This window comes from Eubalaena glacialis, chromosome 17 (genome assembly GCF_028564815.1).
Source record: "Eubalaena glacialis isolate mEubGla1 chromosome 17, mEubGla1.1.hap2.+ XY, whole genome shotgun sequence".
NCBI lineage: Eukaryota > Metazoa > Chordata > Mammalia > Artiodactyla > Balaenidae > Eubalaena > Eubalaena glacialis.
In genome coordinates this window covers 4,847,663-4,866,192 of record NC_083732.1, presented here as the reverse complement: position 1 = coordinate 4,866,192, position 18,530 = coordinate 4,847,663, and the positions used below count along the sequence as shown (strand labels likewise).

Sequence of the window (18,530 nt, the reverse complement as noted above, 5' to 3'; positions counted from 1 at the left end):
AAATAGTGCAGAGTTCCTATTTTTCACTCAGCTTCCCCTAATGTTAACATCTTACATAACCATTTGTATAGTTATCAGATTAACAGTGGTATAATACTATCAACCAAACTACAGATCTTATTCACATCTTACCACTTTCCCTGCCAGTGTCCTTTTACCAGGGTCCCATCCTGCATTTAGTTGTCACATCTCCTCCAATCTCTGATGGTGTTTTAGTCTTTTATGACCTTCAGACTTCTGAAGAGTACTGCTCAGTGATTTTGTAGACTGTCTCTTAATTTAGATCTGATGTTTTCCATAAATTGATTGAAGTTGTACATTTTTGATAAGAATCCCTCTGATGGTGGGTCCTTCTCAGCACATTGTATCCGAGGTTCATGATGTTGACATGTTTTATTATTGGTGATGGTGACTTTGATCATGTGGTTAAGGAGGTGTCTGTCAGGTTTCTCCACCACAAAGTTGCTATTTTTTACTTTGTAATTGATAAATGTCTTGGGAGAACTCCTTTAAGACTATGTAAATAACCCTTCTCTTCAAACAAGATACTTAACTTTTCTGGACTTCATTTCCCTCTTCTGTAAAATGGGTTGTTGTAAGGATTCACTGGGCCTTGATGTAAAGTACTTAGAATAATTTTTATTACATAATAAAAGTTCAACAAATGTTAGCTATCATCAGTACAGAGCATCTTTCTCCAATAATTTGGAAAGCACTAAAATACATCACTTGCCTCTTGGTCACTGTTAAGTTCAACTTCACACACCTACTATGTTCAAGGTTCCTCGTATTTTCAAGGTATATTTTTAGGCTATCAAAGTTTTGATTCTTATTGCTAGCAAGAAATGCATTTTGCCACCCAGTATATACATTACAGGTATATACTATTTCATCAAAAGTGTATATACTCTCTTCATGCGATCTGCTCTATTTTCTATTCTACTCTCTCTTATTTAAAAAGAAAAATGCTGACTATAACTGACTAAAGTGATTGCATAACTCAATGAGTGATGGCAATCAGCATTTGAAAATCACAGGTGCAGGTTAGCACGGGTGCACCTCTAGTAGGAGGTGTGGTGTGGGGAAGGGCACAGGTCGTGGAGTCAGATGCATGTGGGCTTACGTCCTGGCCGTACCACTGTGTGACCTCAAGTAAGTTACATGGGCTTTTCTTACTTGGGTTTCCTCATCAGTGCAGGGATTCTGTGAGGACCAAATGAGATAGTTATTATGTATCCAATACAGTGCCTGGCAGGTGAATGCTCAATAAATGTTCATTCTTGTTTCTATGGGACAAAAGTGAAAGCACTATTCATGGAGAAAGTAACTTTTGAACAAGGCTTTGAAGAATGAGTGGGAAAGAAATTGAGTAACTATTTCACACCATTTTGTTTAAAAATTAAATAGACAGTTTTGCAGGAAAAGAGAAATGATCAAAATTGGTTCAAGAAGGAGAGAGAAACAGACCAGTAAACGTGAAATAAATTGGAACAGTGGTCAAAGTCTGTACCCTCCTCCCTTCACAAAGGGCTGAGAGCCCACAAGTTATACTAAACTTTTAAGGAACAGATAACGCCCATCTGTGTTTGAGAGGGTAGGAAAAAATGTGGAGCAACACAGTTTATTTTGCAAAGCTAGCAGAACTTTGCTATCGAAACTAAGGAGAACACAAAAAGGAGATTTGCAGGTCATTCTCATAGAATGTAGTTTTATAAAATTCAATAGTTATGATAAAAAAAAAATCTTAGGAAGTGAAGACTGAAAGGTACTACTTCAATAAAGGGAATGTACCAGAAATCTTCAACAAAGATGATCCACATTGGAGAAGTGGAGAAGTATTAAAGTGAGTCCCATAAGCAGGCACCAGGACAAGGAGGCTCTCACCACTACTATTTAACATTGTCCTGGAGCTCCTAGAAATAAGTATAGAGATGAGAAAAGAAGAGATGCCTGAAAGAACCAAGTGAATCCACTTATCAGTACTAATAAGATTAGTTAGCAAGGGAAATAGGCATATGATAAACAAAAAATTAGTAACTACTCATATACCACCAATAATCATTTTTAAAATGGAAAGGAAAAATGCTATTTGAGACTAAATCTAACAAAAAAACATGTAAAAACTTTATGGAGAAACTGTATACTTTACAAATGGAATTCAAAAAAGGTGAAGTGGATGGAGAGTCTCAGCGTAGTAGAGATGTTGCTCTACAGCCCACACTCCCAGTTCCTTTACCAATTCAGTAGACTTCTAACACTTTATCAATGTCTAAAATTCATATAAAAGGGCAAACAAGAATAACCAAGACAAATTTGAAAAAACAAAAGAGGAAGTTTTCCCCTATCATATCAAAACCATTAACATTTATAATGATTAAAATTACGGCATTGGTACAGGGAAAGGATCATCACAAACAGATCAAACAGATTAAAAAGTCAGAAGCGTGAATATAGTAAATGATAAAAGTGGTATTCCAGATCAGCAGGAAAAGATATAGGAAAATATTTGATGATCTCCAAGTACGGAAGGTCTTAAAGAAGATGCAAAAAAACAAAAACTGTTCAAAAAAGACAGAACTAAAAGACACATCAAAAGATGGGGCAGATCACCACAAGTCATTTACAACATAGCTTAGAAAATAATAAATTAGTAAGAAAAGAAATCCAACTTAAAAGTGGTCTAAGCATGTGGTCTAAAAATGGTCTAAATATAAATGCCAATAATTATAACAGATTCATAAGCCCACTAGTAATTAGGAAAGTGCAAATTAAAACTGCACTGAGATAGCATTTTTACTCAAAAGATTGGCAAATAATTAAAGTTTGTTGACATTAAAGGATGAGAACGTGGAGATGGGAACTCTCACTCAGTGCATGTGAGAAAGTACTGTAGTGTGGCCAGTCAGGAGGATGATTTGGTAGTTTCTGTTATAATTTAAAATGGGCGTACCATATGATCAACAGTTGCCCGTCTTAGAATCCAGTCTAGTGATAAATTCACACATTCAGTGCACAAGGATGCATGTAAATGAAGGTTCACTGCAACCAATATTTGAAAAATTGGAAACAATCCAGTTGTCCCTAAATAGGAAAATGGCTAAATGTACTGTGATAGGAATTTGTTATGGAATACTTTATAGCCATTAAAAAAATCATTAAAAAAAATCACTACATGTGTATATCAAGTAGATGTCCAAGATATGTTGCTGAATGGAAAAACTGAGATTCATTACTATAGTCCTAATAGGAAACTACCTGTGTTAAAACATGCACACACCCCAGTACTGAATAAAATGCAGGGTGTATTCAGGACCAGAAGATGAATCATTCATGGGTGAGACGTATGCGGAAGGATGAACCTGGAAAAGTAGACTGAAATTAGGCTTTAAAGGCTCTTGAATGCTATGCTCAGGAGTTTGACTTTATTTTGTAGGTAGTTTGCCTCTGTGTGCTTTCCTGAGGAAGACTCAAAAGGATGGTATTGTTATTTTACCATAGTGTGTAGGTGTATAGCCTTAAAAATGGATTTTTGGTGACAAATTTAGAAAGGATCTATCTCTTAGGAGAAGATTATCCTTGTCTGGATTCATGATGCTGATGTCTAAAGCCAGTAGGCAGTAACTCATTTACATAATAAATAATTGCTATGGAGATGAGGCTACCTGAGCTCCCCGTGACCTTCAGATCCTCTCCCTGTGGGCGAAGCTACGCGGGAAGCCAAAGAATCTGGAGAGTGCTTAGGCTCAGGGGACAGAGCAGGGGAGGTAAATAAATGCGCATCTCTTGGCATCAAATAAGAGAACCACAATCGTCACAGAGTAGGGCTGTTTTCACTGAAGGGGCCCAGACCACTCGAAATGTGCATAAAGTGTGCATACGGAGGCTCCGCGTCCCTGGACAGCGGATGGACGGACGGACGGTGGCGATAGCTGCGTCCCTGATTGCGTTCTCTGAGCTGGTGTTGCCCATCAGACCCCCAGGACTGGGGTTCTGTAGGCAGGAGAGGACGGGGCCGCACTTCAAAACCAACATTGGGAAGAGGGAGTGATTGATAGGTTTAAGAGTTTTTGGAGGTAAAAGGTACAGAAGCTGGTGACCAGGGGAATACAGAGCCTGAGGGAGGAGCAGGGAACGTGCCCCAGGATTTCTGCTTTTGCTCGACAGGGAAACATGGGACAGGAAGTGCTCTTTTAGAGGCGGTCACGTGAGCAGCACAGAGGAGGGAGGCGCCCTGAGTCCACGTGACACCGAAAGAATCTGACATCACTTGATCGGTAATTGGGACCTAAAAGGCCTTGACATTGACCAGAGTGATTATCTGCTGGTGCTTTTATAGCGAGGGGCGGTATGACCACATCCACGCTTTATGAGTGACATAGTTGAATATTGGGGCTTAATATTTAGTGGCACGATGGTAAACTCTAGTTTTTGTCAATAATGAATTGATTCATTGAATTTTTCTACTTTCAACCAGGTGATTTGGTATTAAGTAACAATTATTTCTCAATTCTTTTTTTTAAAAAAAGGTATTCTGGAAAACAAGAGAGAACCTCAGGAATATTCTGTATAGAATCCCTGAAAGAAGTATTCTTTATTTCTTAGAAAATTTATCTGATGGGACAATCGATCCTTTGGATAACGTCAGACAACTTCAGTGACTGTTCTAAGTAAATTGAATTATTTGAATTAGAATTCGGTAATTGGGAAGAAATGTTAAAAGAATAGACACATACAGAATCTTGAAATATCATTAAATTTAGTTTTTAAAAACATTCTCTTGAGCCCATTTGAAATATTACCAAGTAGTTTATTCCTTCAGTAGTAGAGGAGGGGGGCAGTGGAACTCTGTCCCTGCCCGTGTCACATACCTTTGGCAAGTACTGGTTCTTAGAAGCGGCGGAAGGCTTTCCTGCGCTTCTCCCTGGGCCAGGTTTTGCTTTTACAAGAGAAGCTTCCGGGAAGCGAGGGGGATTTTGTTCTCTGAATCTTTAGCAGGGTCTCTCGTGGGTCTCTGGCCTGCCCTGCCCCTGGTTTTCTTGTGCACACGCGCTGAGGCCTGCGTGAGGCAGGGGAGTGGGTGCAGACTCTTGTTTGTCTCTGGGTTCCCGGGGATCCTACACCTAGCGCTCGCCCACATTCGGTCTTGAAGTGTTTGTTAACATTTTGGTTGTTTTCTTCTCTCCCACTTTTGTGGCACCTGCCCTCCCTCCCACCCGGGTGAGAGAGCGACCTCAGCTTTCTAACGGGCTGCTTTTTCTGCTTCTTAGGGTGGGAGTGAGGTTCTCTTATGGCTGCAGAGTTGATTGTAGTTTTCTCCTTTTCTGAATTTGCGACTGTTAACCTTCTCCAACAGTGAGAAACCAGTCTGACATTATCCTTCATATGTAAACTGATTTGATCAGCCCCCCTGGGTGTAATCAATCTCCCATCGCTGCCACTATCCCCTGCCACTCAGGGATACCACCCTGCTCCACTTGGGCTCTGACCCCCATCCTCGTGCCACGTGGCTCCCCTCCTTTGCCCACCCAGGCCCCAGCACCCTTTCTAGGCTCTTCTCCTGTGTGGGTGCTCTCGTGACCGTTTGGGCTTTGACTCGCCACCCCGGGCCACCCTGTACGGATGCCCTCCTCGCCCTGCCTGGGCTCCAGCACCCACCGCAGGCCACGCTCCACCCAGGCACCTACTGTGCGCCGGCCCACCCAACCGCTGTAGGACCGATATATTCAGGGAGGGAGGGAAGGGGAAAGTGGATGGAAACGGGGGCTTGCGCTCCTGAAAGAAAGACTGAGTGTCTGAGTTAGTAACCGTCCTTTAGTATAAATAAACTAATATTAAATACATTTTAAGTATCTGTATTTTGTCTTTCTAACAGGTTATGAAGTTCATGGAATGGAAAAAATACCAGAAGAAGGACCAGCACTGATCATTTTTTATCATGGAGCTATTCCCATCGATTTTTACTACTTCATGGCTAAAATTTTTATCCATAAAGGCAGAACTTGCCGAGTAGTAGCTGATCACTTTGTTTTTAAAATTCCAGGTAAACTTTCACTGTAGCTGGTGATATAAAAATGTTTAATTGACATGATCAAATTATGTGACAGTCTGTATGTCTTTGAGATTAGTACCTGTTTTAGGTAATATATCTAAATATAAAAACATTATGGCCAAAAATGTTATCTAATTTCTTTCTCTATTAACAGGTAGTCATTATTTTTTGAAGTTAAATCCTAAAAGAAATTGTAACTTTTGCCAAACAATTTATATTTTGGTATAGAAGGTAGTGGATTTTTCATATGGTGAATTTTTCCATGAGATATTGATTTGGGAGTTTAATTTTATAGTAATTAGTGTTTGATTACTGTCAGTTTGATAGCAAATCAAAGTTAAAAAAAATTAGCCAGGATATATTTTGTCTTTATATAATCATATAATATTGCCTCAGAAATCCTAACCTAAAGAGCCTATTATGTCTCTTATCATACTTGATTTGCTTGGTAGAATTATAACTCTTCAGATTGAGGACTACATTTTTTTTAATATTCATGTTCACAAAGGCTTCGTACCTTTTAAAAAAGATTAATAAACTGAATGGTTTCAAACATGATAAGAGTTTAAAAAAAAATAATTCTAAAGTAAACTCATTAAGATTAAATCTTATTTTCTTCTGTCACGAAGTCACCAGAAACAAGCCAAGAAAGTTTATAGTATGTTCTCTGGAATTGTAAAAGCAAAAGCCAACCATCAACCAGATAAACACCAGACAGTGAATGAAATAACAGTTCTCTTAGTGCCTTTCATAGACATGGTTAATGTTTCCAGCATCCTTGTGTCACTAGAAAGCCATTTGTACTTTGTGTATAAACTAAATTGGCTATAAAAGGTATTTCTTTAGACAGTAATATGATCACTTTATAATAAGCTTGGAAACTAGAGGAAAGAAAAACATCATTATATGGTCTTAGCCCCCTAACATATATCCAGTTATCATTTTGATTTATTTTGCTTCATTTTTTAAAAAAATTTATTTATTTTTGGCTGTGTTGGGTCTTCGTTTCTGTGCAAGGGCTTTCTCTAGTTGCGGGAGCCACTCTTCATCGCGGTATGCGGGCCTCTCACTATCGCAGCCTCTCTTGTTGCGGAGCACAGGCTCCAGATGCGCAGGCTCAGTAGTTGTGGCTCACGGGCCTAGTTGCTCCGTGGCATGTGGGATCTTCCCAGACCAGGGCTCGAACCCGTGTCCCCTTCATTGGCAGGCAGATTCTCAACCACTGCGCCATCAGGGAAGCCCTATTTTGCTTCATTTTTAATTTGCACATCTTCACGTGATGCAAACTGTTTTGTTCTTTTTTTTTAAATTTAATGTAGCATTAACATTTTCCCATGTTTTATAAATAACATTTTAAATATATGACTAAAATATTTACTTAACTAGCTTTCTCTTATGGAACATTAGGTTGCTTCCATTTTTTTCTTTTTATAAATAATAAACGTGAATATTTTTATTTAGCATTTGACTTAAAAATTTCCCCCTTTATGATCTTTATGATCTTGTAATTTATTAAACCTCCCCTGTTTATTCATTTATCATGAGAATACATCTAGTGAAATCAGTGAACTTTTAACATAGTATAGGATGAGAATTATTTCTTCTCAATAATATTATCTTGCTTCAGATCCTTAAACCTACGAGAAGTTTGGTTATTCTGCACAGTTGTCACTATCCATCCCCATATTTCCCAGTCTCAAGGGATAATGTATACAAATATCAGTCCTCTAAATTTCCAGTTTAGGATTTGGTTAAAATATTTAATTACTGATAGGATTATTTCTTTCATCCATAAATGGTTGTAATTTGAAAAACTGTGTAATATTGAGACTGGAATTAATTGTTCCTGAGCCAACCACTCGCTTTATTAAAAACTCTTAATGATATTGCTATTATTGCTATTATTGTTGATTTAAAAAAATTTTTATTGTGGAATTAGCAGTATGTAACTTTTAATTTCAATAGATTTAACTGTGGCTTGCCAATTTTGGTAGGGCTAGACCAGTCAGACTCACATTCTCTTGAGTGATTCTCTTTCTTATAGGGTTAATGGAAGATTAGATGTGTGATTGCTGATGGGATGTCCTTTCTGATTGCTCTAATAAATACTGTAGACAGTGTTTGGCCATGCGATGCAGTGGAAGGAGCTTTGGACTAGATATACCTGGACCAGAATCTCTGCCCTGCCCTTTGCTAGGTGTGTGACTTGGAGCAAGCTTCTTACCTCTCTGAGTCAAATTTCCTCATCTGTAAAATGGGGATAAGAATCCCTATTTTCCCAGGTGTTTTTTTTTTTTTTTGGCCGCCACACAGCATGGCATGTGGGATCTTTTCCCGACAAGGGATCGAACCTGTGCCCCCTGCAGTGGAAGCATGGAGTCTTAACCACTGGACCACCAGGGAAGTCCCATGAGTTTTAATTAAGAATTTGAATATGTAGCCAGAGTAGTAGGTGATCACTGAGGAAGTAATCAACAAGACATAGCTATTAATTTACCAGCAATATTAATCTTATGTTAACCTTAAGAGTTGTTGGTGGTTTAAAAAAAAGTAAAAAAAAGAATTTACTGATTTAAGTATAGATAGTACATTAGGTAGGTTGTGAAGATTTTTGCTCTTGAAGAATTGGACAAGAAGTACTTAAGATATATCTTCATACTAATGTTTCTTACAGGGTTTAGTTTATTACTTGATGTATTTTGTGCTATACATGGACCAAGAGAAAAATGTGTTGAAATTCTGCGGAGTGGTCACTTGTTAGCTATCTCACCAGGTGGCGTTCGAGAAGCCCTGATTAGCGACGAGACCTACAACATCGTGTGGGGTAATCGTAAAGGCTTCGCTCAGGTTGCAATTGATGCAAAAGTGGTGAGTTGTATAAAACTGATTATTCAAGGAAAGCTACGTCTACTTTAAAATAAATGCTTAAATAGCTTAAGAGTATATCAGAATTTAGATACTGTCATTGCACTACTTTAAAAATTAGTGTCTGTAACTCTAAGATAACAATAGAGAAATATTCCTTGTGAATGGAAGCCATCTTTATAAAAAAAATTCAATCTGGAAATTTGCAAATATCTAGCAAAGCTTTATTTGATGCTTCAAAATCCAGCTTCTTTTAATCAGATTTATGAAATTTTTTGTATTCCTTCAGTTATACTTTTTTTCATAAGTATAATCAATCCAACCCTGTGTATTTTAATCCTTTGGTTCAAATGAGTTGGCATGTTTCAGTGATGGCTATTGGTTGGTTTCATTATAATTCTTGTATCTGTGACCAATTTATATAACAATAGAGCTCAAATAATATATGGTTTCTACCATTTTTCATCAGGAAATGTGATCAGCTCTCTAATAGTATGAATAAAGATGAGAAAGAGATATTGGTGTAATTTAGATCTTTTTAAAAGAACGAATTTGTCAATAAAATTAAGTGTTCCTCTGGGATTCACTGTAATTATTCTACTTAGTAAACTGGAAAATCTGAATGCCATCTTGTTCTTTTCTTTTGCTTTGGAAAGTATATCCAAGCGTTTTGGTCTCTGTATTGTACTTTATCCTATGAAACATTTATTACTTATGGAATGTTTCTTCTTTGTTTTCTGTTTGTTTTCATTTTAGATTGTCTATCAGAAAAAGAAATCATAACACTTGACAAGGTGGTTTTCTTTTTCCAGGCCAATTAGTTAGAGACAGCTGCTAATACTTTCACATTTCTGTTTTTTGTGTATGTGTTTCCACTGCTGTCATATAGACACCAGTCTGCACCCTTAGCTTGCCTGTTCATCTTGCAGATACAGACTTTTGATTAAAAAGGAAAGGATTATGGATGACTCCTTCTAACCCAAAAGCAACATTTGAAGAAGAATGGACATTTTCCCTTTATTTTTTAATTGCAGAGTTACAATAAAATAAAATACATTGAGCTCTATTCTCTACTGTACATATTTGTATATGTAATTCCTAAAGTAAGTTATTGCTATAGTGCTTTAACAATGTGATCTTGGTATAAGTTAATGTACTTGTCCAAGTGTTTAATAATGGACAACATAAAAATTTAAACACTACTGTCCTATAGTAGATTATAAACTCCCTTAAGGCAAAGCCATTTTTTATATTCTGAGTTCCTAGTACAATGACTAGCACTTAGTAGGCTCTCTGTATTTGTTGCATTGATTTTTTAATCACTACAAGAAAGGAGTCTTTTGAATTCGTCTATGTTAATAGTATTAATGATACAGAACATTAATTTATAGCCCATTTTATTTTCCAAAAAGTCTTATGTACTAAGGTAGAAAACAAAACCTTAGACTTTATGAATAATGTAGAATATAAGATGATATATGCACAGTTGTTCAGAAATTAAGGATAATCAGCGTAAATGTACATTAAAGCAATGATAACAGCTAAAAACTTAAAGATGGTTCAATTTTCAGGTTTGTATTTTGAGAGAATTATTTCTTCCAAGGTTTAAGATAAAAGTGACAAAACTAGATTTGGAATCACACAGATTGATCATGGAATTCTAATTTCTCATCCTTAAGTTACAGTTTTAAGGACCATTGCCTGGAAGAAGTCCTGAAAGAAAAAAGTTATATAGAGAAAGAAGCCCTTTTATCAATCCCTGAGTTTCTAGATAATTAATTAAGATAACCTAGATAGGGCTTCCCTGGTAGCACAGTGGTTAAGAATCCACCTGCCAATGCAGGGGACACGGGTTCTAGCCCTGGTCCGGGAAGATCCCACATGCCGCGGAACAACTAAGCACGTGCGCCACAACTGCTGAGCCTGCGTTCTAGAGCCCGTGAGCCATAACTGCTGGGCCCACGTACCACAACTACTGAAGCCCATGTGCCTAGAGCCCATGCTCCACAACAAGAGAAGCCACGCAATGAGAAGCCCACGCACCGCAACGAAGAGTAGCCCCCGCTCGCTGCAACTAGAGAAAGCCCGTGCGCAGCAACGAAGACCCAACACAGCCAAAAAAAACCCCGATAACCTAGATAATTTAAGGTTTTTTATACAAAACTTGAGAAAATTTAATAAACAGCCTTTTACAAGTTAATAAACAAAAATCTTTAACATTGCTGATTTACAAAATAGCACTGTATCACTGATAAATCTTGTACCACCCTAACCTTTCTTAGCACTTTTAAAGGCTTTATGTTGGTACCCCTGTACAGTAAGTAGGTGACATATGTAATTATTCCAATGTTACAGATGAGGAAACTCAGGCACACAGAGATGAAAGGATGGAGGGACCCTGTCACACAGCAAGTCAGAAGCAGAGCTTACAGTTCAGGACCGCAGGCCGCTGGTACACTTCACAATGCGTCCGCCGACCCCAAGATTAGAGGGCCTTGCAGATCCGCGAGGGAAGCCTTTCAGTCACATGTGGATACAGTTGTAAATGGCACCAGCAGCTTATTTGAAAAAGCCCTTCTTAGGTCTCACAGAATTATCATAAACTTTGAATAAAAAGTTACGACTGTTGTTACAAGACTAACCACATTTAAATTGAAACAAAGGAATGGAAATTCAAGTGAAAACAATCTAGGTCATCAACGGAAATTCACAAAATATTGGCAGAAAATATTTAAGCCTCGTCTGAAAGTTACAGGCTTTTTGATATAATCTAATTCACTCTTATTTTGTGAATTCCTGAGAATTCTGACTTTGTTAAGAATTTTTAGGTAATTTCATAGCTAAATAATTTGGGAGAAAAATGAGCCCATTTAGTCTAATTGGAAAACAAATAACAGATATAAAAGAAAATAGCATTCGTTTCAATAAAATTGTTTATATGTATTATCTCAATCTATAAAAACCTTGAGATGGGATAATTATTATTATTGTCATTTCATACATGAAGAAACAGGTTTAGTGACCTGTCCAATGGTTCCCACTTAAATTTTTGTGGCAAAGTTAAGACTCCAAGGCCACACTCTATTCCCCAAGAATAGTTTTAACAAAATACACATTCTCTACCTCTTCACACACGTGTACATACATGTACAGAGATACATGTATACATGTAAGCAATTTGATTCTAGGTTACTTATGCAACTACCTTGTTATACAAAGTGTACACAAACAAAGGAACGAACTACAGTATGAAATTGTAATAAGGTAATGCTTGCAGCTGTAAGGCTGCAAACTGGAATGTAAATTTAGAAACCAGGGTATAGCCTGGAATACTGAGTTTATAGGGTGAGCCTTCTCCTGTTTAGTATCTTCTAGAAATGCCCAGCTTCTGGAGAGTTAGCCATTTAAAGGATGATACATATACCTGAAGAGTCTTTATAAAGTGCATCCTTCAATACTAACTTCGGGGTTCATGCCAGTCAGTAGACGAAAATCTAGCAGCATTGGTCAGAGAAGGCAAAGTGGTGTATATATAAGCTGAAAGCTTTCTGTTCCTTCTTGGGCGTCTTAAGTTCTCAACTCTAAAGACATTATAGAAGTATTTAAAACATTAGGATTCCAACCATCACTTTATTCTACAAAACTAGTGGTGGTTTTAGAAAAATCATAATCTGAATTTTTTTTACAAAAGAGTCAGTCTACTTTGTCTTAGGTGTTAGCTTTGTGAATTAACTCCATCAGATTTTAAATTATTCATCGGACTGCTTTTTCTTTACCCGGCTTTTCTGGTTTTAAAATTGCTGCTGCCTGTTTCCTACCCTTTGTATTCAGAGAATACAAGCTAATTCCTTAGAAGCATTTTCTCTCTGTCCTGTTGATTCATTCCTTCTTTAGTTCACCTGTCACACTGTCTTTTAGTACCTGCTTTATTCCAGGCACTGTTCTAGGTGTTTCCAGCAGTGAACGAAACCAAGTCTGCTATGGGGGGTCTTCCTTCTAGTGAGGGGAGAGAGAGAATAAATAAATGATCAGTTAGGTGATTGAGAGGGAGTAAGTTTTATGAAGAAAGCTGTGCCTGTAGTCTCTTTCCTTTAGTCCACCAGATTTTACTGCTTTCCAAAGCTGAAAAGGAATGGCTTTTTAAATGTCAGCTTATTTAAATGTTTCAAACCCTGCTCACTCAGGCAGGTAATTCTGTATTAACAAATGCTGATAGTAGACTGTAAGTGAAGTGATCCTCGCCCCCCCCTTCCAATTTTGTCTATTCTAAAACGTCATTTAATTCAGTATATTTTGTGTACCTTTTAAAGTGTTTTATTCAATTTTTTATCTACTTCAGTTTCACCGTGGCATAACTTCCTTACATGATCCTTTGCTACTTAATCCATTGTTTCATGACATTTAGATAAGGTCTCCACTTTTTAAAAATCATATTTAATCACTAATATTCATGGAAAAATAAAAACCATGAACTTTTGAGCAGATATCCTCCAAAATAATGATAGAAAGAGTTCTTTTATGTATATGTTTTTCCTTTTTTTTTTTTTTTTTGGTGCGGAGTATTATACTTACTTTTCATTGATGTTGAACATTATTAGATTTAATAAGCTCACAAAAAAATGGTGTTTCACTAATTCCATGACAGCATCTTGCTAAAACTTGTCATTTGAATATATGTAAGTTTCTCCATAGAGAGAATTTCTGTCTTGAAACTTTTTCTTCAGTAGCCCACTGAAACCAATTTAATTATCATGTTCATTTTACTTAATGATCACTTTAATCTTAATTTTGAGTTTCAAGAGTTCATATGGAATGATAGGAAAGTTGGTAAATGAAATATTATATATTACCACTAGAAGGTAGTGTTTCCAATTTATATTTTTTTACAAATGATCATGTTAATTTTAGTCTGATAAATCACACTGGTGATAACAGTATACCTTTATTTTTAAAATGCCTTGGTTTTGTAACTTAAACAGGCCCTCAAAAGTTTGCATTAGAGACATCAAATGGATTAATGTATTTACTTTTTAATTCAAATTCTCTCTTTAGCCCATTATTCCTATGTTTACACAAAATATTCGAGAAGGATTTAGATCCCTCGGCGGAACAAGTAAGTTCTGATTCATATGATTTTTCTAATTGTAATGTAATATTTAGAATGTAATATTTTAAGTATTTGGGCTTTTGAACACTACAGGGAAACTTTGAATTATTACTTTAGAAAATGCATATACTATTTAGATGTTTTTCTCTTTAAAATCTAAATGATAACTGGTTCTAAGTAACGGTGGTTCTAGATGTTAGATTTTTGTTAAGAGTCTCACATATATACTGAAGTTTATTTATCATGAGCTTTTTAAAATTACAGAGTGAATTTTCTAATTTACTGTGTTAAACCATGTTGTTGAGGTTTAAAACAAATGTACTTATTTGTAAATAAAGACTATCTTCCTAACTCATTCCTGAAGAAGTGACAGCTTTAAAAATGGATGGCAATAAAAAAAATTGGGGAGGGGGGGACAGAATTTGAAAGTCTATTTATCTTGAAAAAAGTATATATATATGTTTGTATAAATCTCTTTTTTAAATTTTTAAAAATTAATTTCTATTGGAGTATAGTTGATTTTACAATGTTGTGTTAGTTTCAGGTGTACAGCAAGGTGAATCAGTTATACATATACACATAGCCACTCTTTTTTAGATTCTTTTCCCATATAGGTCATTACAGAGTGTTGAGTAGAGTTCCCTGTGCTATACAGTAGGTTCTTAGACAAGAAAATATTGAATTAAGATTAACAACCTAAGGAGATATCATTTGCTTTAATTTATTTAGGTTACTTCTTGTTTTTTTTTTGAACCATGATAGATTTACATTGAAAAGTTCTTTTTGCCTACCTTTAATTTATAGATAACAAAATAAGCTTTGAACCTAGCTATAAGAGTGATAACAATTCGATGTGCTTTCTCTTTGCAAAGTCTCTTTTTTTTAAAAATTTTATAGTTTGCTTTGTACCCTATGGTTTATATATTATATTTGATTGATTATGTTTTATATCCCTAGTGCTATATTGTTAGTGTTCCTATCCACATACAAATCCCATCCTGAAAACCTTAATAAACTTCTGTTGTTCCTTTTATGTCTGTGTTGGTATATTGTTGATATTCCATTATGTTTTTTTTAGTTCTTTTTCTTCAAATTTGAAATGGAAAGGCAGATTGATGTGATGTTTAACTTTTGTTGTGTAATAAATCCTTCTAATTTTCTCTCAGATCATTTCTTTAGAATTTAAGTTGCATACCAGAAATTATTCCTAATTTTATTTCTTTAATTGTAAAGTGGTTTTAAAATTCTTTTTGACTGCTTTTTTTACTTTAAAAGTTGAATATCTCAAAAGTTGGTGTGTAGTGGTATATTTTTTTGAGTATTACTTTGGGTCTTATGGTATACTCTGTGTTTCCGTATATGAAGTGTTTTAAACTTTCAGTACAATTCTTAATTATGTATTCCATGTTGCTTGTCATTTTTTGGATATTTTTTTAAAACTTACTCCATCAGTTTATGTTACATTACTACCACTTTTAATCTTGCTAAACTTCATGGTTCGTCATTAGCATTAATAATTCTTTTTCCTAGTTTACAGTAATGTTTTTAGTCTTTACTTAGTTTATTGGTGCATTTTAGTCTCATGTTTACTTGAATTTATTTTATGCTTTCATTTTTTCTTTTGTTTGTGTAAGTCACGTATTTGTGAGTCTCTAGACTTTTTAGCTTCTAGCTTTTTGTTGCAATCTTTACGCTGTGTTTTGCAATAATAGTAATTAGTTTGCCTTTTTAAATTCTTATATTTTTAAAAACTCATCTTTCCCCCCTAATTAATAGACCTTATTTTTTGGGGCATTTTTAGGTTTACAGAAAAATTGAGTAGAAGGCATAGAGAGTACCCACAAACCTCACCGCTCCCCAGTTTCTTCTGTTATTCACATCTTGCATTAGTGTGGTACATTCGCTACGATCAATGAAAAGCTCATCTTTTAAAAAAATATTATATTAATTGCCAGGAGGTGATCCTGTTTGCCTCCATCCTCTAAGTCTTACATAATTAATTTGAAAGTTTACAGTTATATGCTCAGAATATTTAACCAATTAAAATGATTTTGCTTTCTTTAAAACAGGGTTATTTAGGTGGCTGTATGAGAAGTTCCGCTATCCGTTTGCGCCAATGTACGGAGGTTTTCCAGTGAAGTTACGCACCTATTTAGGTGACCCCATTCCATACGATCCAAAGATCACAGCAGAAGAACTAGCTGAAAAGGTAAATTATTCTTTCTTTCTTAGTTTTAGGACATATTTGTACTTTCAGGTTTTATTTTAAAAATTAATTAATTCTACAAGCATGTTCTGGATCAGTGGTGATTCTTCCCCCAGGGGACATCTGGCAACGTCTGGAGACATTTTTATTGTCACCACGGACGAGACTCGGGAGGTGGTCGTGCTGTTGGCGTCCAGTGGGTAGAGGCCGGGGATGCTGGTAAACATTCTGTAGTGCACAGGACATCCGCCCCGCCCCCAACAAAGAGCCGTTCTTTCTAAAATGCCAATTGTGTTGAGGTTAAAGTTCTTGGCACCGTTAATTAAAAGGTTTCGTTAAGTGATATTCAGAAGAAGAAAGCTTTGACCTCCATGAAAAGAAATTGCTTTTGTCCGGTAGAAATACCTTGGGAGGAAAATGGAATCGTGTTTAAGAGTGTGGGTTGCGAAGTCGGATTGTTCTAGTGCCACTGTTTGTTTGCTCGGGCAGGGGAGCAGGAGAGAGAGCAGAGCCCACTCACAGAGTTACCCCTGAGGGTCACATGCGATTGATGACATCCATCACGGAGAGCAGTGTCTGCCATCTAGTAAGTGTTCCATGACTGCTGGCTACTGCTGTTATTCTAGGAACTTATGGCCCAGTGTGGCAGGTAAATAACTGAATCGATGCTTTTAAGGTGATGTGTTAGCACAATGGTGTGCTTGCGGCACGATTTCTCAACCTGGGCACTACTGGTATTTTGTTGTGCGGTTGTCCTATGCACCGTAGGGTGTTTACTCACTAGATGCTGGTAGCATCTCGTCGCTATCCCTCACTCACCGTGACAATAAAAAAACATCTCTAGACGTTGCCATTATCCCTTGGGAGACAAAATCTCCCCTGGTTGAGAACCGCTGTTTTAGGGTATTATGGAAACACAAAGGAAAGGCATCTAAATTAAACCAGGGACGCCTCCTTGAAGGAAGTGATGCTTGAATTCAGTTTTGAAGAGCAAAAAGGGATTCGCTGGATGAAGAGTAGAGAGGTAGAGGAAACAGCGTATGAAAGGATGGCAGCACGAACTGGCGTAAAGTCTTCAGGGAGTTGAGGGTGGTCTGGGCTAGCTAAAGGGATAGAGAGTATAGACAATGAGGCTGGAAACATAGGAGTGTCTGGACCACGAAGGCGCATCCTTGATTTTGTTTCTTCAAAGCCAGGGGTAGCTACTGAAAGCAGATGACTGATGTAATAGGTTTGCTTTTAGAAAGATCACTAGAAGCAGTAGGGAGGCTGAGTTTGAGTGAGACCAGGAGAAGCTCAAAAGGGAAAGAGACTGCTTTGTGAGGGAAAAAATAGGAAACGCTTCCTAGAATTGAGGGCATTTGTGGTAGGTCTTGAAAGACGGACGGGACTTGGACATGCGGACTTGGGGCAGGAGGGAAGAGTTCCAACAAAGAAACGGTGGTAGGAAAGTTGACTGCACACACCAACAGTGTAGAGCAGCCTGATGCGACTAGGACAGTGAAGTTGGGAAGGGTGCCTAATGAATTCGCCTTCAGGAATTTTGCAAAGCATGTGAACATCTTAAAGGTTCTAAGAAGCCCCGCAATAAAGAGGTTTATTTAACTTTGTTTCAAAGAGCATTGCCCAGTCTCATCTGACCAAAACCAGCTCCTGGTTCTTCCTGGAATAGCAGCTAATAACAGCTCTGGAATAAACTGGGGGAATCACTAGCAGAGTGGGTAGCGAGCATTTGGTTGAGATGAAACTGGAAAAGTAAGTGGGAGCTCTATTTTTCGGCCCGTAAATATCGAACTAGGGATTTTGTTTACTAAGAACAGTTCCGTTAGGAGAAGCCATTGGAAGTAGCCATTCACCCCCAGTGACCCTGGCCAAGGCAGGCACACAGCCACACTGGGCGTTAACGGGGCAGGACTGGATCCTTTCCACAGGGATGGCCCAGAAGAGGCAGAGCAGACAAGCAACTGTGATACCCAGGGCTCAGCAAGGTCTGGCACTTAGGAAAGGATGCCCAGCTGAGGCAGCTAGAATGTCACGTCAGATAAGACTGTCCAGGTCGAGCAGCTGGTACGTAGGAAGCTTGACAAAGGCAGCATTAATGATACGTTACGTTCCTTGTCTGTGAACTTCATTCTTAGAAAACGTGCCTCCTCTTAGTTATTCTATTAACTGGTTAAGTGAGTTAACTCAGAGCGCGTAGCAATCCTTTTCCTGAAAGGAAACCCCTCCCACACTGGTTTCCCGGGTCCGGGCAGGCTCTGCGCACAGCACTTCTCCCATCCTCAGGTGACGCCTCGCTGTGG

At 37.3% G+C, this 18,530-nt stretch overlaps 1 protein-coding gene across 3 annotated transcripts in view; it reads left to right on the top strand.

Moving 5' to 3' along the window:
- Positions 1-18,530, top strand: part of TMEM68 (transmembrane protein 68) — a 34,282-nt gene that overhangs the window by 10,520 nt on the left and 5,232 nt on the right. For all 3 annotated transcript variants that reach the window (XM_061171610.1, XM_061171609.1, XM_061171611.1), the window contains 4 exons: positions 5,873-6,040; positions 8,724-8,917; positions 13,967-14,027; positions 16,091-16,230. In XM_061171610.1, the coding sequence (XP_061027593.1) occupies positions 5,873-6,040; positions 8,724-8,917; positions 13,967-14,027; positions 16,091-16,230 (563 nt within the window). The remainder of the gene's footprint in view (positions 1-5,872; positions 6,041-8,723; positions 8,918-13,966; positions 14,028-16,090; positions 16,231-18,530) is intronic.